Raw genomic sequence first — 27,480 nt, forward strand, 5'->3', positions numbered from 1 at the left:
CTTTTCCTGTCCTTAAGGTAACCCTGTCTTTTAGTTTATTCCTATAGTTTCCATTGATTTCACATGTTTCTCAGTTGTCTGAATATAATTAAGGTGTCTAAGCTGCTCTAGTCTGGCCCCAGACCTGGCCAGGTCATTGCCATATTATTTCCCTTCCCAGTCTCTGCATTGTAGCCAGACTGAACTGCTTGCCAGTCCCCAATTTTGGTCTTCCATCTCTGGAATGGACCTGAAATGCACTCCCTCCTCCCCTCCACCTTCTTGAGACAATTCCTGGCCCCCTTCAAAGCTCATGTGCTATCTTGTACAGGACACGGCCTGATTCCTCTTTAGTTGACACATGTTGCTCTTTCTTCCTTACTTATTGGTATAGAGGTGTATCACATCCCAGTAGAATATAAGCTCCTTGAGGGACAGGACTGCTTTTCTTTCCTTTTTTTGTTTTTTGTTTGTTTGTTTGTTTTTGCAGGGCAATGGAGTTAAGTGACTTGCCCAAAGTCACACAGCTAGGTAATTATTAAGTATCTGAGGCCGGATTTGAACTCAGGTCTTCCTGACTCCAGGGCTGGTGCTTCTATCCACTGTGCCACCTAGCTGCCCCTCTTTCCTTTTTTTAATTAATTTTTTTCTTTAAAAAAAATTTCTTTAAAAAAAAATTAAGTTGGGGTGGCTAGGTGGCATAGTGGATAAAGCACCAGCCCTGGAGTCAGGAGTACCTGGGTTCAAATCCGGTCTCAGACGCACTTAATAATTACCTAGCTGTGTGGCCTTGGGCAAGCCACTTAACCCCATTTTCCTTGCAAAAACCTAAAAAAAAAATTAAGTTGATTTTTTTTTTTCAAGGCAGTGGGGTTAAGTGACTTGCCCAGGATCACAGAGCTAGGTAATTATTATTATTTTTTTTTAGTTTTTTTGCGAGGCAAATGGGGTTAAGTGGCTTGCCCAAGGCCACACAGCTAGGTCATTATTAAATGTCTGAGGTCAAATTTGAACTCAGGTCCTCCTGACTCCAGGGTCAGTGCTTTACCCACTGCTCCACCTATCTGCTCCAAAAATTTAGTTTTATTTTATCTTCAGATTTGGAATTTTCCCCTCCCACCCTCACTCTCAATTAAAAAGCCAAACAAAACAAGACCTTTGGTTTTGCCACAAGGTGCCAGACTCCTATGTTTGAGATCTACGCACCCATGCAATGCTCTCTTGCCTCCAAATCAGCCTTCTCCAAGATCAACTCTAAGGTAATTCTGATTCAGTTCTGCAGAATAGCAAGTCAACATTCTGGACCAGACCTACTTCAGACTAGCCTGGGACTTCAGGGTTGGGATTGGGATGTAATGAGGCATACTCACAGGCCATGAAATGGCCTCCTGTTATTTGCAATGCACCAGATCTCAGGAGCAGCAGTTCCCCATAGCTTGGGCTGTTTATGGCTCAGGTGATACAGAAGCCAGGCCAATGGTTCGAACTTTAGTACCCTGTACCAACTAAATCCTAAGGAGAGCCTCCTTGTCCCCTTAAGGGGACTGCTATTACACAGATGCTTTTCCCACCACACATGGGCTCAGGCCCTTCAGCATCCTGGTTGCCCTGGATGACTTCTAGCTTATCAGTACTCTTCCTTCACCCTGGTACCTATGGGTGAACACAGTCTAAGTATGGTCTTCACAGGCCATAGCACAAGAAGGACGATCACCTCTATTCTTGAAAGTTTGAGGTTAAATTCCCAAAATTGAATATCACAGGAAGTATTTAAGCAAGAACTTGATAAACTTTAAGATGTGTCATCTGTAAGGAAGATTCCTTTCTCTGAAAGATCTAAGGGGAGGCAGCTTGCTCTAATAAAAAATAAATGTTGGGAGTGGGGGAGGGAGGGTGTCAAGAGACCTAACCACCTCTGTATCCCTGGGCAAGTCATTGAATCTCACTATATAAAATGAGAAGCTTGAGAAAGCAGGTTATCAGATTTGGAGTGAAAGAACCTGGGTGTGAATCCTGTCTTTTTCCTTTTGTGGTCTGGCTGAGCTCATGGAGTGACTTAATGTCCCTGGGCCTTAGTCAGAGACCTAGTTGTCAAAGCAGAGAGCTGGCCTGAAGCACCTGTGGGTTTCCTATAGCTCTAAAGCCATGATGCTCCAATTTTGCATTAGAAAAAGCTCTGAAAAAGTCCTTTCCAGCTCTACAGTGGTTTGATTCTATGAGAACTTTACATTTCATCCCTTAGAAGGATGAGCTCTTCCTATGATCTGTTCCTTAGTCAGAATGAGGGGCTGTTATCAGCTGAACCATGGGAAAGGTCAAAAAGAGAAGTCTTCTTTGGGAGGGAAGAGCATAAGTATTTTGCCCCAGAGGTAAGCAACTATTGAATAATAGTTGTAGGCAATCAGTAAAGAATGTGAATTTGTAAAAGACCAGAAACAGGATGTCTTCCAGGAGCCAGAGCACCCAGAAGTTTTTTCCTAGCTGAAAATGAAACTGGGTACTCTGGACCCTTCCAAAGATGCTGGACACTTAGTTCTGTGGTTGGGCATTGCCCCGCCTGCTCAGCCTACTTTCTGGCCTTGCTACCCATTGAATCATGCCACAGACCACCAAAGTCTCTTTTCTCATTCTCTTTTCCTTCAGCCTTCTGATTTCAATTTGTTGTCCCTGTTCGTGTTCTGGCTAGGTGGGAGTGCTGTGCTTCTGAACGGGCTGTTTTTTAAGCAGATATGGCTCTCATTATAGAGCTTATTTATTGAGAAAAGGGTGCCCTTTAGACTATTGTGAGGCTCTTTCCCAGATAGACAATGCTCAAAGGAATTAATAAGTAACCTGATACTTATTGCAAGTATAACCTTGGGCAATTCACTTTATCTCCTTGGGCCTTAGTTTCCTCAAACTGTAAAATGAGATAATTGGCTTTTGAACAAAAAGAGTTAGGACTCTTGAGACAAAATCATCTTATATCTGCTGGTCTGGTGGAGCTTTGTCTGCCATGGCTTAAGTCCACTCCAGCTTAGCTCAACAAGCTGACAAGCCAATGGAGCAGAGATACCTTTAAGGAAAATGCTATCTATCTTCACAACCAGTTTTGGGCTGTCCCCTACTTATCCTTAATTTTGTATGACTTCTCACATAAGCTTGCTGTGAATGAAAGGCTCCCTGGTGACTTGCTTTTGGGGAAAATGGAAACCAAGTTGTGAGCAGTTTGCTCAAGGTCACATAGAGCATGGATTTGAACCCATCTTCACAGGACTCGCCAGAGTTCTTTTCAGTACATCCTTCTACCTGTCTAGAGTGAATTCAGTATCTATTTAAAGGGTGTCTTAACAGTCAGCATTTGAGGATCGTTGTTCTACTTGGAAGAGCTTCATCTTCTGCCAGTTGAGTATATTGAATATTCTTTTGCCTTCTTTTGGCCTGACTTGGCCCGCTGTGGTCCATTTGAATCCTTTTCTTGGGTGATTGCTCTTGTGCTAAGATGAGACCTCTCTTCTCTGCTCTTGGATTCATTCTCAATTTTGTTTTTCACCATTTAGGTTAAGGAAATCACGCGGGACATTAAGCAGCTAGACCATGCCAAACGTCACCTGACCACTTCCATAACCACCCTGAACCACCTGCACATGTTGGCAGGAGGTGTGGATTCCCTTGAGTAAGTTAATTGAGCCTCTAGCTCTTTCCATTCAGAGAATGTTCAGTGTTCCTAGAATGACATAGTAAGGTTGCTCAGGCCTCAGCTGCTCCACGACACAGTACCTTCCTTCTTCTGTCAGTTGGACATCTCAGACATTCCTCCACTTGTCCTTTGGATTGTGTGCCTCTTTGGGCACCATTTGTATCACATCTAGCTCATTTGATTCCAGTGGACTGATGCTTCCCCGGTAGAAATGGGTGTTGAGATGCATGACTCTACTTGACAGAGTCCACATCAGCATGTTTTTCTGTGCACGTCTAATAGCCCTAAAGACCCACTTGTGTCGCTCATTGTGGGTTTCTCAACCCAGGACTGCAAAAGCCGTGCTCCTTGAACCTGATATGTGGGAACTCTGGAAGCAGTATAAAAAGGATGAGCTGATTGAGAGTTCGATTTTCTCAAAAGTGATTCCCATAAGATCTATAAAAAATTCAAACTGCCTTTTTTCCCTCAGCAAAACCTAGACATTGTCATATGGTCTTATTGACTCTTTAAGCCACAGAATAGCATAAAGGAAATCTAGTTACTCTCCCTCCCTTAGGATGAGGGAGGAAGGTTGGTAGGACAAAGCAAGGATGCCCTATTAGCTCCCTGGCTCACCCTTTCAGTGTGGGTTAATTGATAGCTGGGGCAGGCTTGGGAGACCCACTTGAATTCCTGTGGGGATTATTCTCCAGTTTCTTTCCAGAGAACTCACTCGTTTTTATCCAGTTGAATTGGTTCAAGCAGTATGAACTTGACACCTTGACTTGAACTTGATCCTGCTCTGTTAAGGGCCTCACACAAGAATAATAAACCATGAACCTATGGTTTGGAAATGAAGACTTATTGAAGGATTTGGAAACTGAATGTTTAGGCCTCTTGGCCAAGTTTGACTGTTGAGTCCATGGACACTCTTTTATTGGCATTGGCTCAGATGACCTCAGTAGTCACCTTAGAAAAAAGATAATCTCTCTTGGCAAGGAATGTTGACTGAAATATTTAGTATTAGTGTAGTGTGTAAATCAGTGTCAACAGCTTTTGATATAACCTGGAAAATGCTTCCTGTCATTAGAGACCAAAATAGACTTTTCCCTATTGGTAATGTCCTGGATTTCTTAATCTCTGATTTTCCTTGCAGAGCTATGACAAGGCGGCGACAGTATGGAGAAGTTGCCAACCTTCTACAGGGTGTAGTGAACGTCTTGGAACACTTCCACAAGTACATGGGAATTCCACAGATTCGGCAACTTTCAGAAAGGTAAAATACCCATGAAGGGAATTAGGGGATATGTTACAACACTTAACTTTTCCAATAGTATAAAGTCTTATGTGTTCCCCATGGGTTTGTCATTGACCTGCTTCTCTTTTGTCTATACTTTACCATCACATTCCTTCCCATGGCTCCAGCTTCCACCTTCCACCCCAGTGATTCCCAAATGTCTATCTGACCTCTTTGCTTGACGGAGACAGCCTCCAGATGTCTCCAGGACATGTCTGCTTGGATGCACTTTGGGCTCCACTTGAATCCTAACCAGTGTCTTATCTCTTAAACCAGCTCTTCCTCCTGATCTCAGAGTTTTTCTCTGGATGGTTCCTGCTTTTGCTCAGTCAGTATGTTTGAAGGTTGGGGTTCTTTTGACTCTTCTTTCTTCCTTGCCTTTCATATCCAGTCACTTGCCCTTCTCCTTGATTCTTCCCCTGTGACATCTCAGGTGTCCCTTTCCAATTCTCCACTCTTCTTCCCATCCTCCATCTTCATCTTAGGGACAAGCTTCTGTTACTCTTGCCCCCTAATAGGTCTTTCCACCTCCATTTTCATTTCTCCAGGCTAGCCTGTTGTCAGAATTAGTTTCTTTACATTTAGATTTGGTCAAGTTCTTGCTTAAGACTATTTAATGTCTTTACCTAATATTCAGGTCCCTTGACCTCCTGACACTGTCTGTCCTTAACCTCCCATTCCCCTGGGCCATTCACTAAGCTTAAGTTCCTCTCTGCCCTTTTTCCTCCTTATCCCTATTCCTGTAGCTTTCTCTTCCTCCCAACCCTTGGAGCTCAAAGACTGTCTCATCCATGAAGCCTTCTAAGTGACAGCCATCTCTCTTGAACCTCAAATGCACTTTGTTTTACAAGTCCTTGATACCCTTATGTTGGCACATTGTTTATTAGCTGTGTCTTAGACCCTCACTAGAACTGGAAGCCCCCAGCCACTATCTGTCTTTTGGTGAATAATGTCTCTCCCAGAGCTCTACATCTTATGGGCATCAGTAAATAGTTTAAATGCATGAATCAGGAATGTACTTGATATGATATGTTCTCCAGAATGGATAGCAGAAGGTAATTTGTTTTATCTTCATTTCAGTTGAATGCAGAAATTTAAGTAAATGTAGTATTTTTCCAAATTATTTTTCTAGGTGCAAACCTTGCTGTATTATAATTTCCTGTTTGATTTTTAAGTGCTGTTGTTGGTTGCAGTCAGCATGGAACTAAAAATTATATTTTTAATAGACTTGATTCTTCAAGATTAAAATTCCCCAAATTAATTAGCTATTATAAGATTGGAAGAGTTTTAAGGTTTTTATATATAGTTTTATACTTTTTCACCTCTTCACATACATCTTTTTTCCTTCAATTAATTGCCAGATAGCCTAGATTATCAAATCAGTCAATTTATTAACCTACTATGGCCAAATAGAAGGCTAGGCTTAAGGGATACAAAGACAAATGTGAACTAGTCCATTCTCGAGGATCTTCCTTGTTGATGGAAACATCAGGTATAGGTAGAGGGGCTGACCAGTACAGGGGCATGGACATGGGAGATGAAATGTTATGTGTGAGAAATCTCCAGAAGGCCAGTTTGACCGGACTGTTGGCCTTGTGGAGTGGAAGTAATGTAGAATCAGACTAAGAAGATAGATTGATGTCTGGTCCTGAAGGACTTTGAATGCCAAACTGATGAATTTATATCTGATCCTAGGTGTGATAGGAAACCACTGGATTTTATCTAATATGAGAGGGACATGATCAGACATGGACTTTAGAAAAGTCATTTTGGGGGCGGCTAGGTGGCGCAGTGGATAAAGCACTGGCCCTGGAGTCAGGAGTACCTGGGTTCAAATCTGGTCTCAGACACTTACTAATTACCTAGCTGTGTGGCCTTGGGCAAGCCACTTAACCCCATTTCCCTTGAAAAAACCTAAAAAAAATAAAAAAAAAAAAATAAAAGTTATTTTGGCAGCTGTGGCCAATGGAATGGAAAGGGAAAAGACTCAATGCAGGAATGCTATTGCATAGGTCCACATGAGAGGTGAAGAGAGCCAGAAATAGGGTAGTGGCCATACTCATTGAGAAGGGGAATATTTGTAGGACATCATATGGAGGGAGACAAGAAGAGATCAGACAATCAGATGAGAAGAAAGAGGTAAGGCTGACCCTGGGGAATCCTCTGATGGTGGTGCCTTCCCCTCCCCAAAGTAACAGAAGTTTGGAAGAGGATGATAGCACTCTTCTGGGCTCACTCAGTGTATTGGGCCACAAGTGGGGGCCTGTAGTGGTGCCTGTCTTGCCCATTTTTATAGTGTATAATTCTCACTATGAATATTACCAGTGGGCTCCTTGGGAGTCACCTTATTATCTCCAAGAGGGATCCCAACTTGTGAACTGGAGAAACTGGGGCCTCTTTGGTCCCTAGAGAATGAGATGAACCTGAGGGAAAAAAAATTAGTAAAACTGATTACTGCTTCAAAAAAAAAAATAGGACATCCATACTGCTTTCCACCCATGTACTTTTGTAAAGGAATGGAGGGAGCTGTGTTCTCATGCCTCTTCTTTAGTGCCAAGTTTCTTCTTCATACTTGAGCAACATTGGATTGTTGGCATGGTTCTTTCTACTTCCATTGTTGCCGTCATTGTGTATGTTGTTTGCTTCACTGTGTTCACTTTTTGCATTAGTACGTGCAGATCTTTCCTAACTTCTTTGGACTCGTCATACTCATCATTTCTTTAGCACGGTCATATTTCATTGCAGTCATGTACTGTAATTTGCTTATTCAGTCCCCAATCTGTAACTTTGTTTCCAAATCAGTGCTATCATGAAAGGGTCTATTATAAAGATTTTGGTGTATGCAGAGCCTTTTTTTCTTTTGGTCAATGACTTCCTTGTACTTTGTGCCCACCAGTAGAATCTCTGGGTCATGGAGTAGGCGCACTTCAGTCACTTTATTTGTATAATTCCAGGTTGCTTTCTAAAAGGATTCTATCACTTCACAATTCCACTAACAATGCAATAATGTACCTGTCCGTCCTTTGTTCATCCATTATTCCTATCATTTGTCTTCTTTGCTACTCTGCTGTATTGAAATGTTGGGGTAGTTTTGATTTGCATTTCTCTTATTTTTAATGATTTGGAACATTCTTTCATTTGGTTATTAGGCCTTTGACCTTTTCTGTAGATTCTGGGGAAGCCTAGCTGGTCACTTCTGACTTGTTTTAGGGATTTTTATGGGGGGGGGGTGGAGATCCTTATTCCTTAGCTAGCTCTAGAGTATTTTAAGTTATCACTAGAGACAACCATTATTAGAAAATTCCTCAAATACTTTAAGCATCCTTTATTTCCACAGTATGGACTTTCCACCAAACACAGATCCCAATTCTTCCACTTTTTAGTAAATGGTGCTGGTTGTATACATCCATTCCTTGATAACTAGATGTTCTGGAGATAAACTTCACATTAAGGCTGGTCCCCAGACCTCAGACAGGGAGCTTGTTGCTGGCCTGTCCTGCTCATTAGGGCCTGTCATAGCTCATACGCCGCTGGCACTGCCTTGGTGAATGCAGGAGTGTCCTGTCCACACCATGGTAAGACGGACATTGGAGAAAGCTCCTGTGGAGGATGGGAAAATTGCTTGGCATAGATGGTGTTGGTGATACATTCTTGGATATGCAGACAATTCTCAGTTATTCTCATTAATGAATGTTTAGTACACATGATACATTGCATGGGCATTGCTCTTTGGCAGCTTTTCCCCTGTGCCCACAACCCCAGCAGATGAATTTTAGAGAGGCTTAGAGAGAGGGTTGATTAAGACTCTCAGATAGGGATGGGGGAGAGGGAGGTCCAAGTTTGAACATTTCTCTCTGTTAATGCCTGTTGCATAAATGACTGGAATGAAAATACAGACAGAATTGTAATTATCAGACAGATGAAAACACATTTTGTGGTCAAGAAGGATGTAGGGGTTGGCACCCAGCAGGGAATCTCATTGTCAGCCCTGTTCACTCCTGTCAGGCCAGGTTGCTGCAGGCCTCTCTAGCTGGGGTTTGAGTAATGCCAGGGGACTCTCCCCTTCCTCACTCAACCATCCTTTCTGGCCCTCCAGCACTGCTGTTGTCCAACCCACTCAGACCAGGCTGGTGGTGGAACTGATAGTCAACAGAAGGAAAACTGTAGGAAGCATCTGAGAGGGCTGGCAGCCTCTGGGGTCACATCCTTATCTGTTGTCTGTATGGTATTTCTGTCCTCAGGTAAACTGAGGCTTCTCGAGGACACAAGCTGTTCTCATTTTTATCTTTGTGTGCCCCGGACTAATATGTTGATTGGAATATAGTTGGTGCTTAGGAAATGCTCCTTAGTTGATGGGATGGTAGTCCCCTGGCTCCACATATAACCCCCTCTTTCCTCTGTGGTATTATACTCCTCTACATCTTCCCTGATCACACTCTCCTTCTTCAAATGACCTTCTATTTACATCCCTGCTTTCTTCACTGTCCTATGTGTTATCTGCTTGAGGACAGGAATTTTTTTATTTTCCTCGGGCCTAGAACTGGCACCTGAGAGGTGTTTATATTTGAAGGGTCTTGGGACAGTAGGTTTGGTTAAGTCACTTTCCTGTCATGAATCATAGAGTTTAGAGGTAGAAGGGACAAACTGATACCTTTAGAGGTTCAGGGTCTGGTCCAAGATTACGTCAATAGTAGGAAGCAAAACAAAGTTGTGAATCCAAATCAGGTGAATCCTGTTACTGCATTTTTGGTGTTTCTCTTGAAGGAATAAATCATTTTTCTGTGAAGAATATGGACAAGTGTGAGAAGACTTACATGAACTGATACAGAGTAAAATAAGCAGAACTGAGAAAACTTACATACCTAGTGAGCACAGTAAACTGATGGAAAGGAAAAGAAAAAACCAAAACTGAATATTGAGGCCTTAGCATGACCACACACAACTCTGACCAAATGATAAGAAAGCACACTTCCCCTTGTTCCAGGAGGAAGCCTGTTGGTACAGAGCAGTGCTTATACTGCCAGTCACTCTTTTTTTTTTTAAGGTTTTTGCAAGGCAAATAGGGTTAAGTGGCTTGGCCAAGGCCACACAGATAGGTAATTGTTAAGTGTCTGAGACTGGATTTGAACCCAGGTACTCCTGACTCCAAGGCTGGTGCTTTATCCACTATGCCACCTAGCCGCCCCTGCCAGTCACTCTTAATCACTTGGTTAGTTTTGTTGGTTTGCTCTTTTTCCTCTTCTATTCTTTTTTATAAGGATTAGTTTCTGTGTAGAGGAAAGGAAGGAATATATTTGGAAAATGTAAAAAACAAGAGATATCAATAAAAATTAAAGATAATAAGCAAAGCTGTTCTCTGAATAACATTGTCTTTCTTGAGGTCATTTTCCAATCTTTGTATTAACCAAATGTATTTGCACCCATCTCTCTGGATGATGTCCCCAAATATAGTTGTAAATTTATAACCTTGTTCCTTTGGATCTAACTGTTCTATAATATTGTTGTTGGGGTTTTTTAGGGGTTTTTTTTTTGCAAGGCAAATGGGGTTAAGTGGTTTGCCCAAGGCCACACAGCTCTATAATACTGTTTTTGCTGAAACTGTTATTTTTTTCTCTTTTTCTTTCAGTTTTAATCCCCCTCCGGTTTTTTTAATTTTTTTAATTTATTAAGGCAGTGGGGTTAAGTGACTTGCCCAAGGTCATGCAGCTAGGTAATTATTAAGTATCTGAGGCTGGATTTGAACTCAGTCCTCCTGACTCCAGGGCTGGTACTCTATCCACTGTACCACCTAGCTGTCCCTGTCCTCCCTGTTTTAATTTAAAAAAATTTTTAATAGTATCATTTTCAGTGAGAGTATGAAATCTCCTTCACCTTTCCAGTAAGCCATCTCTTTTAACAAAGAATAAAGAAGAAGAAAAAAGCAGATCAACAAAACAAATCAATTCCTAATCAGTATTGGGGCTTGTGGGATATACACTATTCTGCCCTTAAGCTCTCAATTCTGCAAAGAAAGCGGGGAGGTCCCATATTTTTCATCTTGTCCTTGAGGTCAAGTTTGATCATTACTACTGTGAAATATTCAGCTTCATTTTTTTGTTCTTTCCTTTTCCATTGTTATAGTTTTTATGTACACTGTTTTTTTCTGGTTCTGCTCATTGAAGTAGTCTTTTTATGAGGTCAGTTAAATAAGTTGAGCTGGGCATGTCTGTAGGTCAGTGCTCCAGACACTTGTCAATGTGTGGCCCCTGCAAACACACAAATTTTGGGTTCTCATGGGCATCTTCCTTCAGTACATATCCCTCCAGGCTACATGTGAAATTAAATAATGTCAATAAAAATGTAAAATGACCTTAGAGGATGGGAGGTGGGGGAAGAGTCTGATTTTAGGTCTCCTCTGTGTTTGCTTGTTTAGAAGGTTCTAGAAATTTAAGGAAAGCCCAGGCAACCTATTTTTAGTACTATCCCTGCTGAATTTTCTCCCTTGGATGTTTATATAGTGATAATCACACCATCTGGTAATGATAGAAGTAGCCATTGGGGTCAGGGAGGAGGGGGCATTAGGCCTGACTCTCTAGAGTAACTAAGTCTAAAACTAAGTTGCTGCTGCCTTAATTATAGAAATCCTAAGTAATGGTTTGTTGTGCTCACTGTGGCTTGGGAAGAGGAAGTGGATGGGCCTTGATTTTGGTTTAGCAATTTCTTTGGACTCTCCTGCTGGAAAATGTTTAATATAGCACTGAAGGAAATCTTTTTTGAATTTTGCCATTCCATTTCAAGTTTTAGTGGCTTAGGCATATCCAAGAAACCAAATGTTTCTGGGAATTAATCAGCATTATCCAAAGAAGGCATCGAAGAGCCCTGTAATCTCCTGAAAACAGATACTTTTGAACTGCAGACTTCTAAAGGCCGTTCTTTAAAAACTGATGAGGAAAGACATGGGGAAGTTGGAGAGGCAGTGGGAGGGGACCAGGAGACCTGGGTTTGGGGTCTGACCCTCCCACTCACTCGTTCTTTAATCCTGAGCAGGCCTCTCAATCTCAGGGGGCATAGGAGGGACTTGGACTCCATGATCTCCAAGGTTTTCTCCAGCTTCACTCTTCTGTGAATCTGTGATTTGGAGTTCAGACTCTCCTAGAAGCTGTTAGACTGTGGCACTGAAGTGCTGGCTCTGCTCTCTAACTAGACACTACATTTTGGAACCTTTTTTTTTCCCAGAGCAAAACTTTGTCCACTGGTGTCTTTGGGAGAAGCCAGTCCCAAGGGGATGAAAGGGACAGCCTTATGACAAAGCATGTTTTCAGACATTCCAACCCTCCTCTGTTCCCTCTCTTATTCTTCCCATCTTTTGGAAACTGATGATCCAAATGGGGGAAAGTCACCTTTCCACAGCACGGAGGCCACATCTGGATTTGGTTCTTCTTCTCTCCCTCTCCCTCCCCCCCCCCCCCCCCCAGAGGCCCTGGCAACTGCTGGTTTGCTTTTACCTTCCTGTATCTCAGGGAGGCTGTCATTCTCAAGTGTAAAGAGCACTGGCATCACATCACTTGATTATGCCAAACCTATTTGAATTACTGGAGATCTAATTGATTTTCCTTGGAACCAGGAATAGGATAATTTCTATTGCAACCAGGATAGGTGATTGGGTTAAGAATTAGCATTTACTCAGCACTTTGATATCTGAAAATAGCTTTATGAATGTTGTCTCAAATGAGCTCACAAGAACCCTGAGAGGCTGGTTTATTATCACCAAACTGCAGATGAAGAATGTAAAACTAAGAGTAAATGACTTACCCAAGGACATCTATTTATTGAGGATATGAATCAGGATTCATGCTTAGGCTTCCCCTACATTATATACAATATTCTATCAATGCGTAGAGCCTTGGACTTGGAATTAGGGGGACCTCAGTTCAGATCAAGCTTTCACTGAATAAAATCTTGAGGGATGGATCAAGTTCTCCATAGGAATGCCTATACATTCACTTTTATTAACGAAGGAGTTCAAATGTATCAGGCTAAGATATTTGCCCCTCAGAGCCAATTTTCTTCTTTTTGGTATATCCTAATTGGACACTTTATTATAGAGATGCATAATCTTCACCTGGAAAATAAATGAAGTCCCTCTTTAAATTCACTGACCTCATCAGTCCTTTGTGTAGAGAAGATTGTTGCCCTTTCCTGTTGGTTGGCTAAGATAATTTGGAGCATAATTCCAAGTCACTCCCAGTTCTATCAACAGGGCTTTTCACTTGCCTGTTTTTCTGCCTACAATTCCAGCTTAGGCTCTTTCCCTCCTTTATCATCTTGGCCACTTTGGAAGGAGTGAAATAAGACTTCAGAGTTGCTTCAGATGACTTTCAGATGCATACAATGAAACTGAATCTCCTCTAGTACCAATTGCTGGTAGAAGTATCCAGTGATGAAGACACACAACTCATGCAAACTCCCTGTGACACTGAGGAGTTCACAGCCAGGCCTGGTTGGGCCTGTGGAAGCTCCTTAGAGAATGCAGCCTCTGGGGCAGCTAGGTGGTGCAGTGAATAGAGCACCAGCCTTGGAGTCAGGAGTACCTGAGTTCAACTCTAGCCTCAAACACTTAATAATTACCTAGCTGTGTGGCTTTGGGCAAGTCACTTAACCCCACTGCCTTGAAAAATCTAAAAAAAAAATGCAGCCTTTACTTTTCTCCAGGTCAAGAGTTTCTGGGGTCAAAGGGGAGTCATCCCTCTATGATTTTCACTTCCTTTTTTGAATTCTGCACTGGTGGGTCCATTGTATTTTTTTCCCCCTGGTTGGAAAGTAAGTCCATTATTTCCATTACAAGATAGAAGCAGAGGATAGATGGAGATTGTAAATCTCTGTGAATTTGTTATTGCTCCTTGAGTTTTGTGGGTTTTTTGGTCCATTATATGTTGTCCACTCACAGTCCTGTTCCACAAGTATTTTGAAGGAAGCATGGTTGGCAACAGATGAGAATTGGATCCAGGTCAACAGTGATATACACATATAAGAGTCTTAAGAGCATGAGGTTGTTCTTTCTCTAGCAACTGAAAGTGCACTGGAGAGAGTCTGGGGCCTGGAGTCAGGAAGACCTGAATTCAGATTTGACTTAAGACACATTTACTAGCTGGATCACCCTGGGCAACTTAACCACGAGGTGCCTCCATTTTCAAGACTGTAAAATGAGATTCATAACAGCCATGCCTCAGAGGATTGTTGTGAGACTCAAATGGGATCATTTTTGTAATATTAGCCCAAAAGGAAATTCCATATTCCCTTCTCCTCTAGTCTAATTGGAGCTCTCCTTTGAGATGTGGAAGTGTGGAATACTTTACCAAAGGGATTGGGAGAGAGAAAGGGAGTAGGTGAGGGAAGCCCTGGAAATTCTTTCCTAGAACTTTTTTTTTTTTTTTTTTTTTAGGTTTTTGCAAGGCAGTGGGGTTAAGTGGCTTGCCCAAGGCCACACAGCTAGGCAATTATTAAGTGTCTGAGACTGGATTTGAACCCAGGTACTCCACTGCGCCACCTAGCCGCCCCTTGAAAGCTGTTTCAATTTATATTACTCTTATTGTTGATTTAGAGCAGGTTTTTCCTGGTTTTGGGTTTCTTCTTTTGTAAATTTTTCATATTCTTTGTTAGGGCTCTTGGTCTTTGATTTGCATTGATACCTTTAGATCTTGACTATCAGACTTCCCCCCCTAGTCAGTAGTTTTTCTAAGGATTCTCTCTCTGTATTTTGTTTGTGCAATAACTTTGTCAAATTGTTCCTTGGAGGGCTATTCTTATATAGATTTAGCTAAGGATAGCCTTATCTTAAGCATTTCTAGTCCTTTTTGATAAAGTCTTAAAGAAGATGTCATTAGTGTCAGCAAACCCACCCATGAATGTGGTTTGAAAAGTTTTGCAGATAGTGGAAAAACCCTGGAAAGTATTTAGGATAAGACATAATTATAACTGTATCAATGGAAAACAGACTGTTTAAGCCACCCTCCCCTTCCTTTTTCAAAAATCCCAGGTTGCCAGACCTAGTCTTAATAGTTTGGGCCAAAGAAATTGTGGTTTGGGATTCTTAGCTGTTATTTGAAACCTAGTGAAGTTAATGCAGGAAAAAAAAAGGGTGGAGATCAAGAAAGGGAGCAGACTTTTTTATGATGTATATGAAGAAGCTAACCTTAGATGCATTGAGATTTCATTCTGCATTGGGAGATGGCCATCAACTGCTGGCCTTTTCTTCTATTTTTGTTCCATTGAAGCTTAGGGTGATGAGAGTTCACAGTTAGATGGTGCTGTAGTTATGGTTTACAGCCTAGAGCCAGTATTCTATCATAGAAAGAACCCTGAAATGGAGTCTGAGGGCCTGGCTTCTATGTGACCTTGGGCAAGTCCCATCACTTCTGTAAACTAGGGGCTTAGGGGGCAGCTAGGTGGCACAGTGGATAGAGCACTGGCCCTGGAGTCAGGAGGACCTGAATTCAAATTTGGCCTCATACACTTAATAATTACCTAGATGTGTGGCCTTGGGCAAGCCACTTAACCCCATTTGCCTTGCAAAAACATAAAAAAAAAAGACTAGGGGTTTGAATTAGACAGTCTTTTAGAGACTTGAGCTCAGGCTTGGAAGAGCCTACAAAATGAGTGGGCCTTCAGACCTTGTTGGGACTGGTTAGAGTGGAGTGTTCCCCCTAGATAGTCTATTCCTTTAAAAATAGATTTATTGGAGCAGCTAGGTGGTACAATGGATAGAGTACCAGTCCTGGAGTCAAGAGGACCTAAGTTCAAATCAGGCCTCAAACACTTAATATTTACTTACTTAGCTGTGTGACCTTGGGCAACTCACTTATCCCCATTGCCTTGCAAAAGAAAAGAAAAAAACAGATTTAGGATAAGACATAATTATAACTGTGCCTTTTGTTTTTGCTATCACATTCATAATAAAAATGGTAGCTGATATTTTTGTAGTGCCAGACACTGCTAAGGACTTCCCAGCTCTCAAAACAACCCTGGGAGGTCGGGGCTATTATTAACCCCATTTGAGAGATGACAATACTGAGGCAAAAAGGAATTAAGTGACTTACTAGGGTCATATATCTCAAGTATCTGAGGTCAGATTTGAGCTCAGGTCTCTCCACTTCAATTCCTAGGCTCTAATTCACTTAAATATCTCACTAACCCATTCATTTCCAAATGCATCCCTCACCTTTTTAACTTTTACCCTTGTAATGAAGAGGTTTTAAAAAAGTAGCTCAGGAAAACTAAGTATTTTTTATAGCCTTGTTTTCTATCACAGCTAATTATTCATTCATATATCTCAATCATAAATGAATATGCTCAAGAAATATTGTAGTCTAGTGGTTAAAGTGCTGGGCTTCAAGTCAGGAAGACCTGAATTCAAGTCCTGTGCTGGCATTTACTAGCTTTGTGTCCATTGGCAAATCACTTACCTTTTTTATTTTTTAGATTTTTGCAAGGCAATGGGGTTAAGTGGCTTGCCCAAGGCCACACTGCTAGGTAATTATTAAGTGTCTGAGGCCGGATTTGAATCCAGGTACTCCTGGGCCACCTAGCTGCCCCATCACTTACCATTTCTGAGCCTCTGTTTCCTCATCTATAAAATGTGGGGCTTTGAAGAGATGGCCTCTGGGGTCTTTTCTTGCTCTAAGTCCTATAAATAATGCATCTATACTAGTAGAGGGCTTTCTCATCATTTTTCAAAAGCCACATATTTTTTATTTTGTTAAGGATTCTGTTGTTAGTTTCTGGGTCAGAAAGTGAAAGGGTATTTGACCTTCCTTCCTACTCCAGTCCTGCCCTAGGGATATTTGGGGTCTTCCTTCTTCAACTATCAGGAGCTGTGAATTCACCAACCTTTTCAGTCCTGTGGACTTGCCTTTTGTCTCAACCTCTGCTACACACAGGGATACCCTTGATGTCCCCATTACTTAACTGTTAACTCCCATCCTTCCAAGTGGCTATATGTCTTATCCTCTAAAGACTTCTTTGTCTTCACCTTGACCTTCAGTAGCACTAGTGCTCCCTCCCCTTTTGGCCCCATCATTTTGCTGTGGATTCCCTTTCCTCCTTTCAGAATCTTCCCATTACATTTAACCATTTCAGCCACCCTTCAACCTCTTGTTCCTTTCTCCTATTACCACTCATGCTTTGCCAAACCCCATTCTTGGCTTAACCCACCACCATCTGTCTTCTCGGCTCCTACATGTGTGCTGCTCCATTCCCTTGGAGGAAATAACACAATTGTGCTGACTGGATCCATTACTAATTTATAGGAAAAAATCTCAACTTCACCTTAATTGCTGCACAGCAGTCTTTTTATTCTACACTATTTGATACTCTCTGGTACTCCCCTAGGGGTTGTTCTAAACTTTCTGCTTTCTTCAAGCATTTCCTCCTTTACTTCAGAGAAAGAGGTGGCCCTTCTTTTCTTCTGACCAAGACCATCCCCTGAACAGGTAGAGGGATCCTTGATCCTCCCCCCTCTAACCTATGGCTTCTCTGTGTCCCATGAGTATCTCAAACTCACCTTGCCCTAAATGGAACTTATCCTCCTTAAACTTACTCCTCGGTCTCCTCCAAATTTCTTCTAAAGATCCCACCCTCCTTCTACTCAGCTAGGCCCCCACCATCTTGGTGCCTTCTTTCTCTCTGACTTTTCTGTTACTGCTCATAACCTGTGGCTAAGTCTATCTTGACATCTCTTATATCAGTCCTGAACTTTCACAACTGGCACCATAGTTGAGACCCTTATCACCTCTTGATCACTCTTACAATGGGTTCTTCTCTCTCTCCAAGTAAACTTCCATACAGTTGTCTTGGGAACACCCAAGACCTCCCTTGCTCCAGGAATCTTCACTTGTTCCCTCTTGCCTCCAATAGAGTCTGAACTCCCCCTTACTCATTTCAAGCTCTGTTTCCAAATGGGATTCCTGCCCCCACACCTTTGTACAGACAGGCTGTCCCCCATCCCTAGGACATGCGCTTTCCATAGCTTGGCCTCTTGGATAGTCTTTAACCTCTTTCAAAGCTCTCCTTCCATAGGCCTCCTCTGATAGGAAGTCTTTGCTGGCTTTCCTTGCTTGATCTCTCTTCCTCTTCAAATGATCCTGTTTGCTTCAATCTGTTGCCAGATCTGGTCACTTGGGTAGCAGGCTTGTGTAATGCTTTTTTATTTGTTAGGCTCACTAGGTAGAGTGAGTATTTCCAGAATTAACTGTGATATAAACATTGAAATGTTAGGTTTTAAGGCAGCAATTGATTTTGGTTTTATCCTTGTATCCCCAGTATTTGACGTAGTGCCTGCATTTAGTTGCTGTGCTGTGGATCATTCTGTCATTTTTTTGTGCAAATAGGAGGGTAGTAATGGAGATAGCTAGAATTCAGATCTGTGTAGCATTGTAGAGTTCTTATTTTACAAATTAAGCTTTTTAGTTTGTTTTATTGAATTATTTTACTTAAATTAGTTGGCATTTCCTGAAAATATCCCAAATGAGTAGCATAGGGCAACTTAAAGGAGTGAAGATGGGATTCTGGCTCTTTCACTGGGTTATCTTGAACAAGTTGTATTCTTTCTCTGGAACTCCATTTCCTCATTGTTAAAACAGAGGGATACAGAATGATTTCTTAAGAGCCCTTCTTGTTCTGTGATTTTGAGTCTAATTCAACACATAGGTAGTTGAGTTTGTCCTGATAAACCATGCTGAGCCATAACACATTTTCTCTCCCCTACAGAGTAAAGGCAGCCCAGACTGAGTTAGGGCAGCAGATCCTGGCTGATTTTGAAGAAGCTTTTCCTTCCCAGGGGACCAAGGTAATTAATGTTGGGATGTCATCTCTTTGTTGTCATGTCAGAACAAATTCTGACACTTTCCTCCTGGGCTTGCCAACACTCTGGAGCTCCTAATAGTGGTCTGGCTTCCTAAAACGTTCCTTTCTGTTTAGAATTTTGTCTGTACTGTCTATAATAGTACAGCACTGATTTCTGTATTTGCTAACTGAAGAATTGTATAGGCCCAGCCTGTGTATATTGAATCCTAATATCCTTCTTTCTCTTGAAATTAATTTTACTTATGGCTGTATATTTTTGTTAAAGTCATGAAAGGTTCTCCTCAGGCTGAAATTTCTTTTGGAAAAGTAAGCGACCTCTGATTATCCCCAAAGGAGGAAGAGATTCTGGGACAGTGTCAGCAATTTTAGATAGCATGTGATGAGATGCTGTCAAGATAATCATGGCTCTGCTTCTAGTGGTTGCCCAGTTGGAGAGCTGCCCCTGGTAGTCCAGTTGTGTCTTCCTGCATACAAGAAGCCCCCAGTATTCCATTCGGGGGCCTCTGCCTTATTCTTCTCCTGTGGCAAATATCCCTTGCTATGGCTGTGGATTTGTTGTGCTAGCCTCTAAAGGAAACCCTTTAAACTTCAACAGATGATGTCAAGGGTGTTGGAGGGAGACCCCTTAGAGGCAGAATCAGCTCCCATCTTAGATAACTAAGATATTTCTGGGGACCAAAGTGAGATATTGTTTAGACCAAAGTGAGAATAACATTGGCATGCAGCCTTCCTCACCATGACATGGGTAGCCAGATTTGTTTACTGAGTCAAGGAAGTTTCCTGGATCTGGTTTAATATTCTGTAACTGGAAACTCCCTAATCATATGCCTTTGTCCTCCATGGATGTAATTTAACATGCAGGTGTGGGTGTTTGGCCTAGGATCAGCTTTGCCCCTTCTTTGGGCAGCTGTGGAGCGTGGTTTCTGAGCGTGATCACATTCTCTGGTGGAGAATTCCTTCCCCATCAGGTCATGTTTATATGACCCTCCACTTTGACTACTGATCATAACTGATTTGACTTGATGTTCCAGAGAGAAACAGTGTGGTCCCCATTTCCTGTGAATACTTGACATGTCGGTGAACAGAGGGACTTGAGGGGCTCCGTGGCATAACCTAGACCTGGAGCAATAGGCACATCTCTGTTCTTCTTTGCTTCTTGGAAGGTTGCCCATGAAGGCCAGTTTTGCCATTTGGAAGAACTCGACTCTGACTTTCTTGCCATCTTTCTTTTTCCCAAAATCCCAGCTTGTTGCATTTTGGATGATTTTCTTTGACCTCTATTTTTCTGCCATCTGCTATCTTTAACTTTTATTTTTGTAAATAGCAAATTGGCATCTTTTGTGGCGCTTTAGAAACATAGACAACCGCAGTGCCATTTTGGGAAAGCTTAGTATTTTCTGCCAAGACCAGGAAGCAAGGCATCTAATGATGAAATCAGAAGGCCAGCCTGCTACCTGCTGAGCAGTGGACTTGACTTGGGATGAATGTGTGACCTTGGGGCATTCTGCAACTGGGCCACTAGGAGAAGCTGCTCACTGGGGGGGGGGGGGGGGGGGGAAGAGCCCAAAGAGATCAAATCAGGGTTTTGATTGTATATGCATTAACTTCAAAAGATCCTTTGGCCATTTGATGACTCAGTTTCTATTTTTGAAAAAGGAATGACAATAAAAATAATTGGCATTTATATTTGTTAATATATTTAACATTTATTGAATATTTAATATACTTTAAAGTTGACATTTATATAATGCATAAAAAATTTACTAGCATTTTCTAGCCCTTTTGAACCTCATGTTAATTTTAAAAGGTGGATACGCTGTAGATGATTTTGTCCCCATTTTACAGATGATAAAACTGAGGCCCAGAGAAGGGAAGTGACTTTTCTCATGGTCACAGAACTGGTAAGTGTTGTAGTCAGGTTAGGAGTCCAAGGTCTTTGGACTAGTCTTGCCCTTGTCAGGCAATAACAACATTCAGTGACTGAGTCGTTGTAACACACTTGGCAAACCTTAGAATGTTACAGAAAGATTTACTATTCTAGTTAATATTTGTCAAGTATTTTGACCTCACTATCCAAAAGAACAGCGCTAACAGCCACAGAATGTGGGGGTTAGAAGAGACCTCAAAGAACGGACAGGACAGAAGAGACTTGTCCACAACAGAGGTAATTACACAGTCCAGACTAGAACTCAAGCCTTTGACTTCAGGCCTGGATTTGTTTGTTTTTCCCATGTATTACTTTTGTTTTTTCAGTGTTTAGCTGCAGTGAAAGTTCTAAAGAATGGGAAACTTGGCTATTGCTCTGTCATCCTCCTCAGAGCTCTTCCCTCAGGGTGTAGTGTTGATACTTTTTTCTCTTTGGTAGCCTCACTATGACCCATTAAAACCTTGGGAGTGGGGCAGCTAGGTGGTGCAGTGGATAGAGCACCAGCCTTGGAGTCAGGAGTCCCTGGGTTCAGATCCGGCCTCAGACACTTAATAATTGCCTAGCTGTGTGGCCTTGGGCAAGCCACTTAACCCCATTGCCTTGCAAAAAACCTAAAAACAAAACAAAAAGAAATTTTTTAAAAAGCTTAGGAGAGGGGTGGCTAGCTGGCGCAGTGGATAGAGCACCGGCCTGGAGTCAGGAGGACCTGAGTTCAAATCCGGCCTCAGACACTTAATAGCTGTGTGGCCTTGGGCAAGCCATTTAACCCCATTGCCTTGCAAAAAAAAAACAACTAAAAAAAAAGCTTAGGAGACCTTAGATGGATGGTTTGCCATTAGCCAAACTAGTGTCAGAGTTTGGTACCCCTTTGGAGTTTGGAAGATCCCTCCCTTCCTCCTCCCCCCATGTGAACTATAGCTAGTGATTTCAGGCTAGAGAATTTCAGAGATTCTAGAGAATTCCAGAATTCCAAAGAAGCGAAATTCTTTCATCAAGATAACCAAAATATCCATCCACTGCAGTATTAACAAGTGTCAGGGGAGTGGGAGAAACAATAGCAGAAATGTAGAACAGGAAGGAGAGTCTGTCAAAGGCCAGACAAGTTTTAGGGACTTCTTTTTTGTCTTGTTTTGTTTTGCCCTAACTATTGAATTGTTGCCTAATTTTTGTCTTAACAGAGGCCTGGAGGCCCCAGCAATGTCCTTCGAGATGCATGTCTGGTTGCTAATGTGTTGGATCCCAGGATCAAACAGGAAATCATCAAGAAGTTTATTAAGCAGCACCTCTCTGAATACCTGGTGCTCTTTCAAGAAAACCAAGATGTGAGTGGTGACCAGAATTGGCCAGATGCTTCTTTGGGGTTTTATTAATAGTGATCAAGAGAGCCTTTGTCTATGCACTCCACCCCACTGGGCACAGTCCTTCCTTAGCATCCCAGACTGGTGATATAGATCCATGAGCTGCAGATGTCTGGGATCAACACTGGGGATCATCCATTGTTCTTTCCCAGACTCTCTTGAATATTGGGGAGAGATGGTAGACTTAGTTGTGTTCCTTTTTTCTCTTTAAATTGTCATTGATATCTGTGGGCACTGGGTGATTTTTTTGGCTTCCTATCTTAACCAGGTTGCTTGGCTTGACAAGATTGACAGACGCTATGCCTGGATAAAACGCCAGCTTGTGGACTATGAAGAGAAATATGGGCGTATGTTTCCACATGAGTGGTACATGACCGAGAGGATTGCTGTAGAGTTTTGCCATGTCACAAGGTAAATCAGTACAAGGCATGCCCTGAGTCTAGTGCTTTAGGGAATGATGCATTAGAGGAATAACTCCCATGTCTATCCCTCCAAAGTGACTCCAAATACAGACTGTCGTCGATGGGTGGGCTTCATTGTTCTCTGGTGCATATCTGACCTGAAATCTCATTCTCTACCTCAGTCCCCTCTCCAAGTACATCTCTGCTTAGGGATAGTGTCCTAGCTCTCTCTCATTTGAGCTTTTCTCACGATGCCCCTGGTTCAAAAAGCATTTCTCTTAGAAATCTCCTTAGATTGACCCAAAATTATCTTTGACCCCAGGCATTCTTAGGCCTCCATCATTCCCACACATGATAATATGATGGTATGATAAGCAGTAATATCCCAAGTCTGTAGCATTTCTGCTTTGGACTTGCTAGGAAGGGAAATAGAGGAAAACAAGAAAACTCTTCAAAGATTGAGATGCCGGGGTTGGGGGGGGGGTCCTTCACCTCTTGTTTCCTTCTTAACACCATGCCAGATGCATCTTTGATACTCAGTCATTATTGGCAGCTGTTGATAATAGTCCAAAGTAGTTAGAGATGTCATGTCATTTTTCTTCACTGGGTTTCATTGGGAGAGCCTTCATTAATTCAGCAAACAGGGCCTGCTGCCTGTCAAGGACTTCTTTGGGTGCTGGGGTCCCTGCCCTCAATCTTATATTGATGGGAAACAGCATCACACACAAGAGAATAGAAAAATAGATGCCCAAGTCATTTCCCTGTGTATTGAGGCCACAAGGATGGAAAGATCAGGAAAGACCTCCAAGTAGATGGACCATAGCCAGGTCAGTCTCCTGCTGTAGGAGGACTAGAGCCCCCGAAAATGAGGTCAGTCCATTGGTGACAAAGCTAAGAAAAAATCTACCAGACTCCTGGTCAGCAGTGGGTGGGATTAGTAATAATTGAGTTATTTGGCTGAGAGCCTCATGGTGCATGTTCAGACACACATTGAGTTAGTCAAGTATTTAGTACCGATAAAATAAAAAACAATGACCCTTTCAGGAAATAAATTAAATGACCATAAAAAAATAGGTCTTCTCTGCCCCCGTGACTTTGCAGGGAGTGGTGAGGATCCAGGGATGCAGAAAACTATATGTAATGTCAGATTTTTTTTGCTACATTGCCTGGTTTTGCTGGTTGGGTTGTCTCTCCTTTCTGTTCTTTATTATAAAGCCTAGCTCTGGAAAGTAACAAGAGAAGGAAGAGAGTGAGGAGTGAAGATGATGCCAAAGAGACAATCCTTTGAAACTTGCTAAAATCAAATAGATCAGCGTCCACTCATTCTCCTGATGCCTTCCTAAACACACCCAGAATATTCCAGAACAACTCAGTTCCATTCCTGTCTTCCTTTGTTTCAGGGCAGAATTCATTTATGTTTTAAAAACCTGTTGGGGGGTGCAGCTAGGTGGTGCAGTGGATAAAGCACCGGGCCTGGAGTCAGGAGTACCTGGGCTCAAATCCGGTCTCAGACACTTACTCATGACCTAGCTGTGTGGCCTTGGGCAAGCCACTTGACCCCGTTTGCCTTGCAAAAACCTAAAAAACAACAACAACAACAACAACAAAAGCTGTTGGAAAGCTTTTCTAGAAAAGGGGATACTAGATTGGTTTTTGTGGGGCAATAGTGACAGATCTGGACCTGGAGTCAGGAAGACCTGAGTTCAAATGTGGCCTCAGATACTCACTAACTGAGTGAGCCTGGGCAAGTCACTTCTCTCTGTGCCTCAGTTTCTTCAGCTGTAAAGTGAGGATAATGATAGGACCTCCCTCTCAGTTTAGTTGTGAGGATCCAATGAAATCTTTTTAAGGCCCTTAGTTCAGTGTCTGGCATTGGTAGGGATTTAATAAATACTTGTTTCCTTCCTTTCTTGAGAAACAATAGGCTCCAGTGCATTTGGATTTTAGAGCAGAGTGAAAGTGGGTGGTAACTTCCCTCTCCAGTTCTGATTCTCAAAGCTGCTGGGAGCTGCTGCTCCTTTGCCCAGAGGCTGACGGACAAGCAGGGTCCCTGGGAGGCTACAACTCTGGTCCTGCCAACAAGGACTTCTCAACTTCCGGATCTACTATTGTTCTGCAGTCAAAACCATAGTTCCTGCCAAACTTCAATTGTTAGAAATCTTGTGGAAGGCCTCACAGTCTTAATTCCCAAATAAGCTCCCAAAAAACTTTTGGTTTTGAGTTCTGTGGTTAGCCTTCTTGGGCAGGTGAAAGCAATTTAGCACTTAGCAAGCAGAAGGCAGGGGACTGGTTGAAAGAGTCCCAGTCCAGCCTTCTCCAAGTCCTACCTTTACAGAAATTTGCCTCTGCATAGCTGAGGGACTTTCCACACTGGGATGGCCACACTGATAAAGTCAGAGGTGATCTTACTCATGACCTATATTTCAGATAGAGCTGGTCACCAAGCACATCCTTATTTTTGATGGTGGCCACATAAACCAAGAGATAAATTATCAAACATTTTGAATTGCATTTAAATCTAGTTTAGGGATTTGATAGCAGAACCAGCCTCAGTTAGGAAGCCGAGGATTCTAGCCTCACCTTGAGCAAATGATGACTTTGTCACCCCAGGCAAGTTGTTTATTAACCTCTTCATGTCCCAGTTTCAGAACTGTTGCAGTCAGTATTGGCGGAAGGTGGTTTTTGTTTTTTTTTTTTTACCTGGGACATCCCTTATACCAGTGAAAACACAAGTCTGAGAACATACTTACATCTAGAAAATGTAATGATTTTTTATACAGCATAGTGATTTTTAATAGGCTATGATTTTGTTGTAAGGTGACACTTTATGAATTCATTGTCTGAGTCATAATTCTGGATAGTTCTTAGTAATAATATCAGAGGAGGCAGAAAAGAATAACTAAGTTCATTAAGTTGTAGGGGGGCAATCAAAGTTGACCTCACAATTCCTGATTTTATGTTGCTGGCTTTCCCTGAAAATTTTCCTGAGGCTCTGATGCCCACTTACCAGAAACTCAACTAAGGCAGGACTCATCTCAGTGATGGACATGCTCCCATGTTGTTTCTGACCATCTACTAAGGCCATTTGCCTTTTCCTCCCAGAAGTTATCTATTTCATGTGACTTTTTCTTTTTTCAAGGGTGGAACTTGCCAAGATCATGCGTACCAGAGCTAAGGAGATAGAAGTGAAATTGCTTCTGTTTGCTATCCAGAGGACGACCAACTTCGAGGGACTTCTGGCCAAGCGCTTTTCTGGCAGCACCCTGACAGATGGGGCCCCGGTGAGGACTGGGGAGGGAGAGAAGGGAAGGCAGGTGGCACCTGAGAGGTCCTTGACTCAAACCCTCTCATTTTGTAGCTGAGGAAACTGACACCTAAAACCCATCCAAGTCGGAATGTCACTCAGTTCTTGTTACTGACTTTCATTGGTCCTTTACAGAGAATGGTGGACTTTTTCCCAGTCATTTTGATTTAAGTATTCTCATTTTACAGCCTAATGATTCTGGCAGCTGTAGACACTCAATGTAATCACACATCTCTAACCTTTAAGCTCATATATACCCATTTTTATTGAAGTTGATTAAAAATTTTAGGGGCAGTTCTAATTGGAAAACTTCTATTGGTCATCATTTTGCTTCAAGATGTCAGGTTAAACCCTTCTCTCATGATATTTTAGAGTTGGAAGTAATCCTCAAGTTATTAGTTCATTTCACCTTGAAGGAAACTGAGATCCACAAAAGTAAAGTGACTCACTACTTAGGTGTCAAAGGCAAGACTAGAACTTACATTTCCTACATTTCTGCCTCAGGCATTATTGAGTGTATAAGACCTTGAAGAGTCCTGAAATTCTGCCATGATTGTTCAGGGAAGAAAGGCACTGCTTGTGTTAGGGCTGCTGAGACCTTTTCAGGGTTGTTTTCTATCTCTGATTGCTCAATCTCACCTGTGATTTCAAGAAGCTATAGCATGTGCAGCAGCCACACTGTGGTAAAACATCTTGGTAGACAGGCTAAAACCATTTGAGGGTAACCACCAGATCCAAATCTATAGCATGTGCAGCAGCCACACTGTGGTAAAACATCTTGGTAGACAGGCTACAACCAGTTGAGGGTAACCACCAGGTCCAAATCTGTTGGTTCATTGGATGGGAGATGAGGCCTGTCCCAATCTTGTGAAGACTTCCCTAGATGGAGTGAGTGGATGAGACCACTTTGTTCCCACAAGCCATGAAGGTGGCAGAAGCAGATGCTGTGGACTGCTTAGAGCTTGGTCAGTCATTGAAGACACCAAGGTCATCCATTGCATCCTGGGCCATTGCCTTTCATGTTGATTGTTGTCTTACCACTGGACTTCAGTTACTCTGCAAGAGAGAGTGTGAGAGAGAGAGAGACTGAAGATTTCACACAACAAAATTTAGTAAAAAGAAAAAAAATCGAATTCAATAAAAAAAGCATCTACCATGTAGGTAAAATCAGACTCTTCATTTTGGTCTGTGAGGAACCTACTCAGTAAATAATGAAGGTGACATCCTGAGAAAATTCAATGACTTCTTTGAAATCTTATAAGCTGTGACCCTCTAGAAGCATATTGGAGCTCTCCATCTTTTGGTCTGTGGAGTCCTATTCTTTGGGGTGGCAACCTTCTCACACCGAATTCAGACAGCAAACATGACAGTATTGCTTCTTCTAACCCCCTTGTGAGTGCTTACTCTGTGTAAGTTCTTCATAAAATAGCTTTTTTGGCCAGCATACATCTGACATTCTAACATCCAGCCCATCATAGTTTCACTCTCTGTAGTAACGATGGAATGCTGGACAGTTCAGCTTGAGAAAAGACCTCAGGGTCTGGTATTCTCTCCTGCCAGATGATTTCAGAATCTTCCTAAGACAGTTTAAATGGAAGTGATTCAGTTTCCTGAAAAAGTGCTTGTAGACTGTCACAGGCATACAGCAGTGAGGTCAGCACAAGGGCTCTGTAGACTTTCAGTTTGGTAGTCAGTCTAATACCTCTTCTCTCCC

The 27,480-nt window shown here is 42.2% G+C and overlaps 1 protein-coding gene across 2 annotated transcripts in view; it reads left to right on the plus strand.

Annotated features, from left to right (window-relative positions):
* The window catches only part of VPS53 (VPS53 subunit of GARP complex), a 125,104-nt gene that overhangs the window by 40,148 nt on the left and 57,476 nt on the right, over positions 1–27,480 (plus strand). For both annotated transcript variants that reach the window (XM_074189157.1, XM_074189158.1), the window contains 6 exons: positions 3,519–3,634; positions 4,797–4,916; positions 18,681–18,759; positions 21,882–22,025; positions 22,330–22,472; positions 25,602–25,743. In XM_074189157.1, coding sequence (XP_074045258.1) covers positions 3,519–3,634; positions 4,797–4,916; positions 18,681–18,759; positions 21,882–22,025; positions 22,330–22,472; positions 25,602–25,743 — 744 coding nt within the window. The remainder of the gene's footprint in view (positions 1–3,518; positions 3,635–4,796; positions 4,917–18,680; positions 18,760–21,881; positions 22,026–22,329; positions 22,473–25,601; positions 25,744–27,480) is intronic.

The sequence above is a fragment of the Macrotis lagotis genome, chromosome 5 (assembly GCF_037893015.1).
Source record: "Macrotis lagotis isolate mMagLag1 chromosome 5, bilby.v1.9.chrom.fasta, whole genome shotgun sequence".
Classification (NCBI taxonomy): Eukaryota; Metazoa; Chordata; class Mammalia; order Peramelemorphia; family Peramelidae; genus Macrotis; species Macrotis lagotis.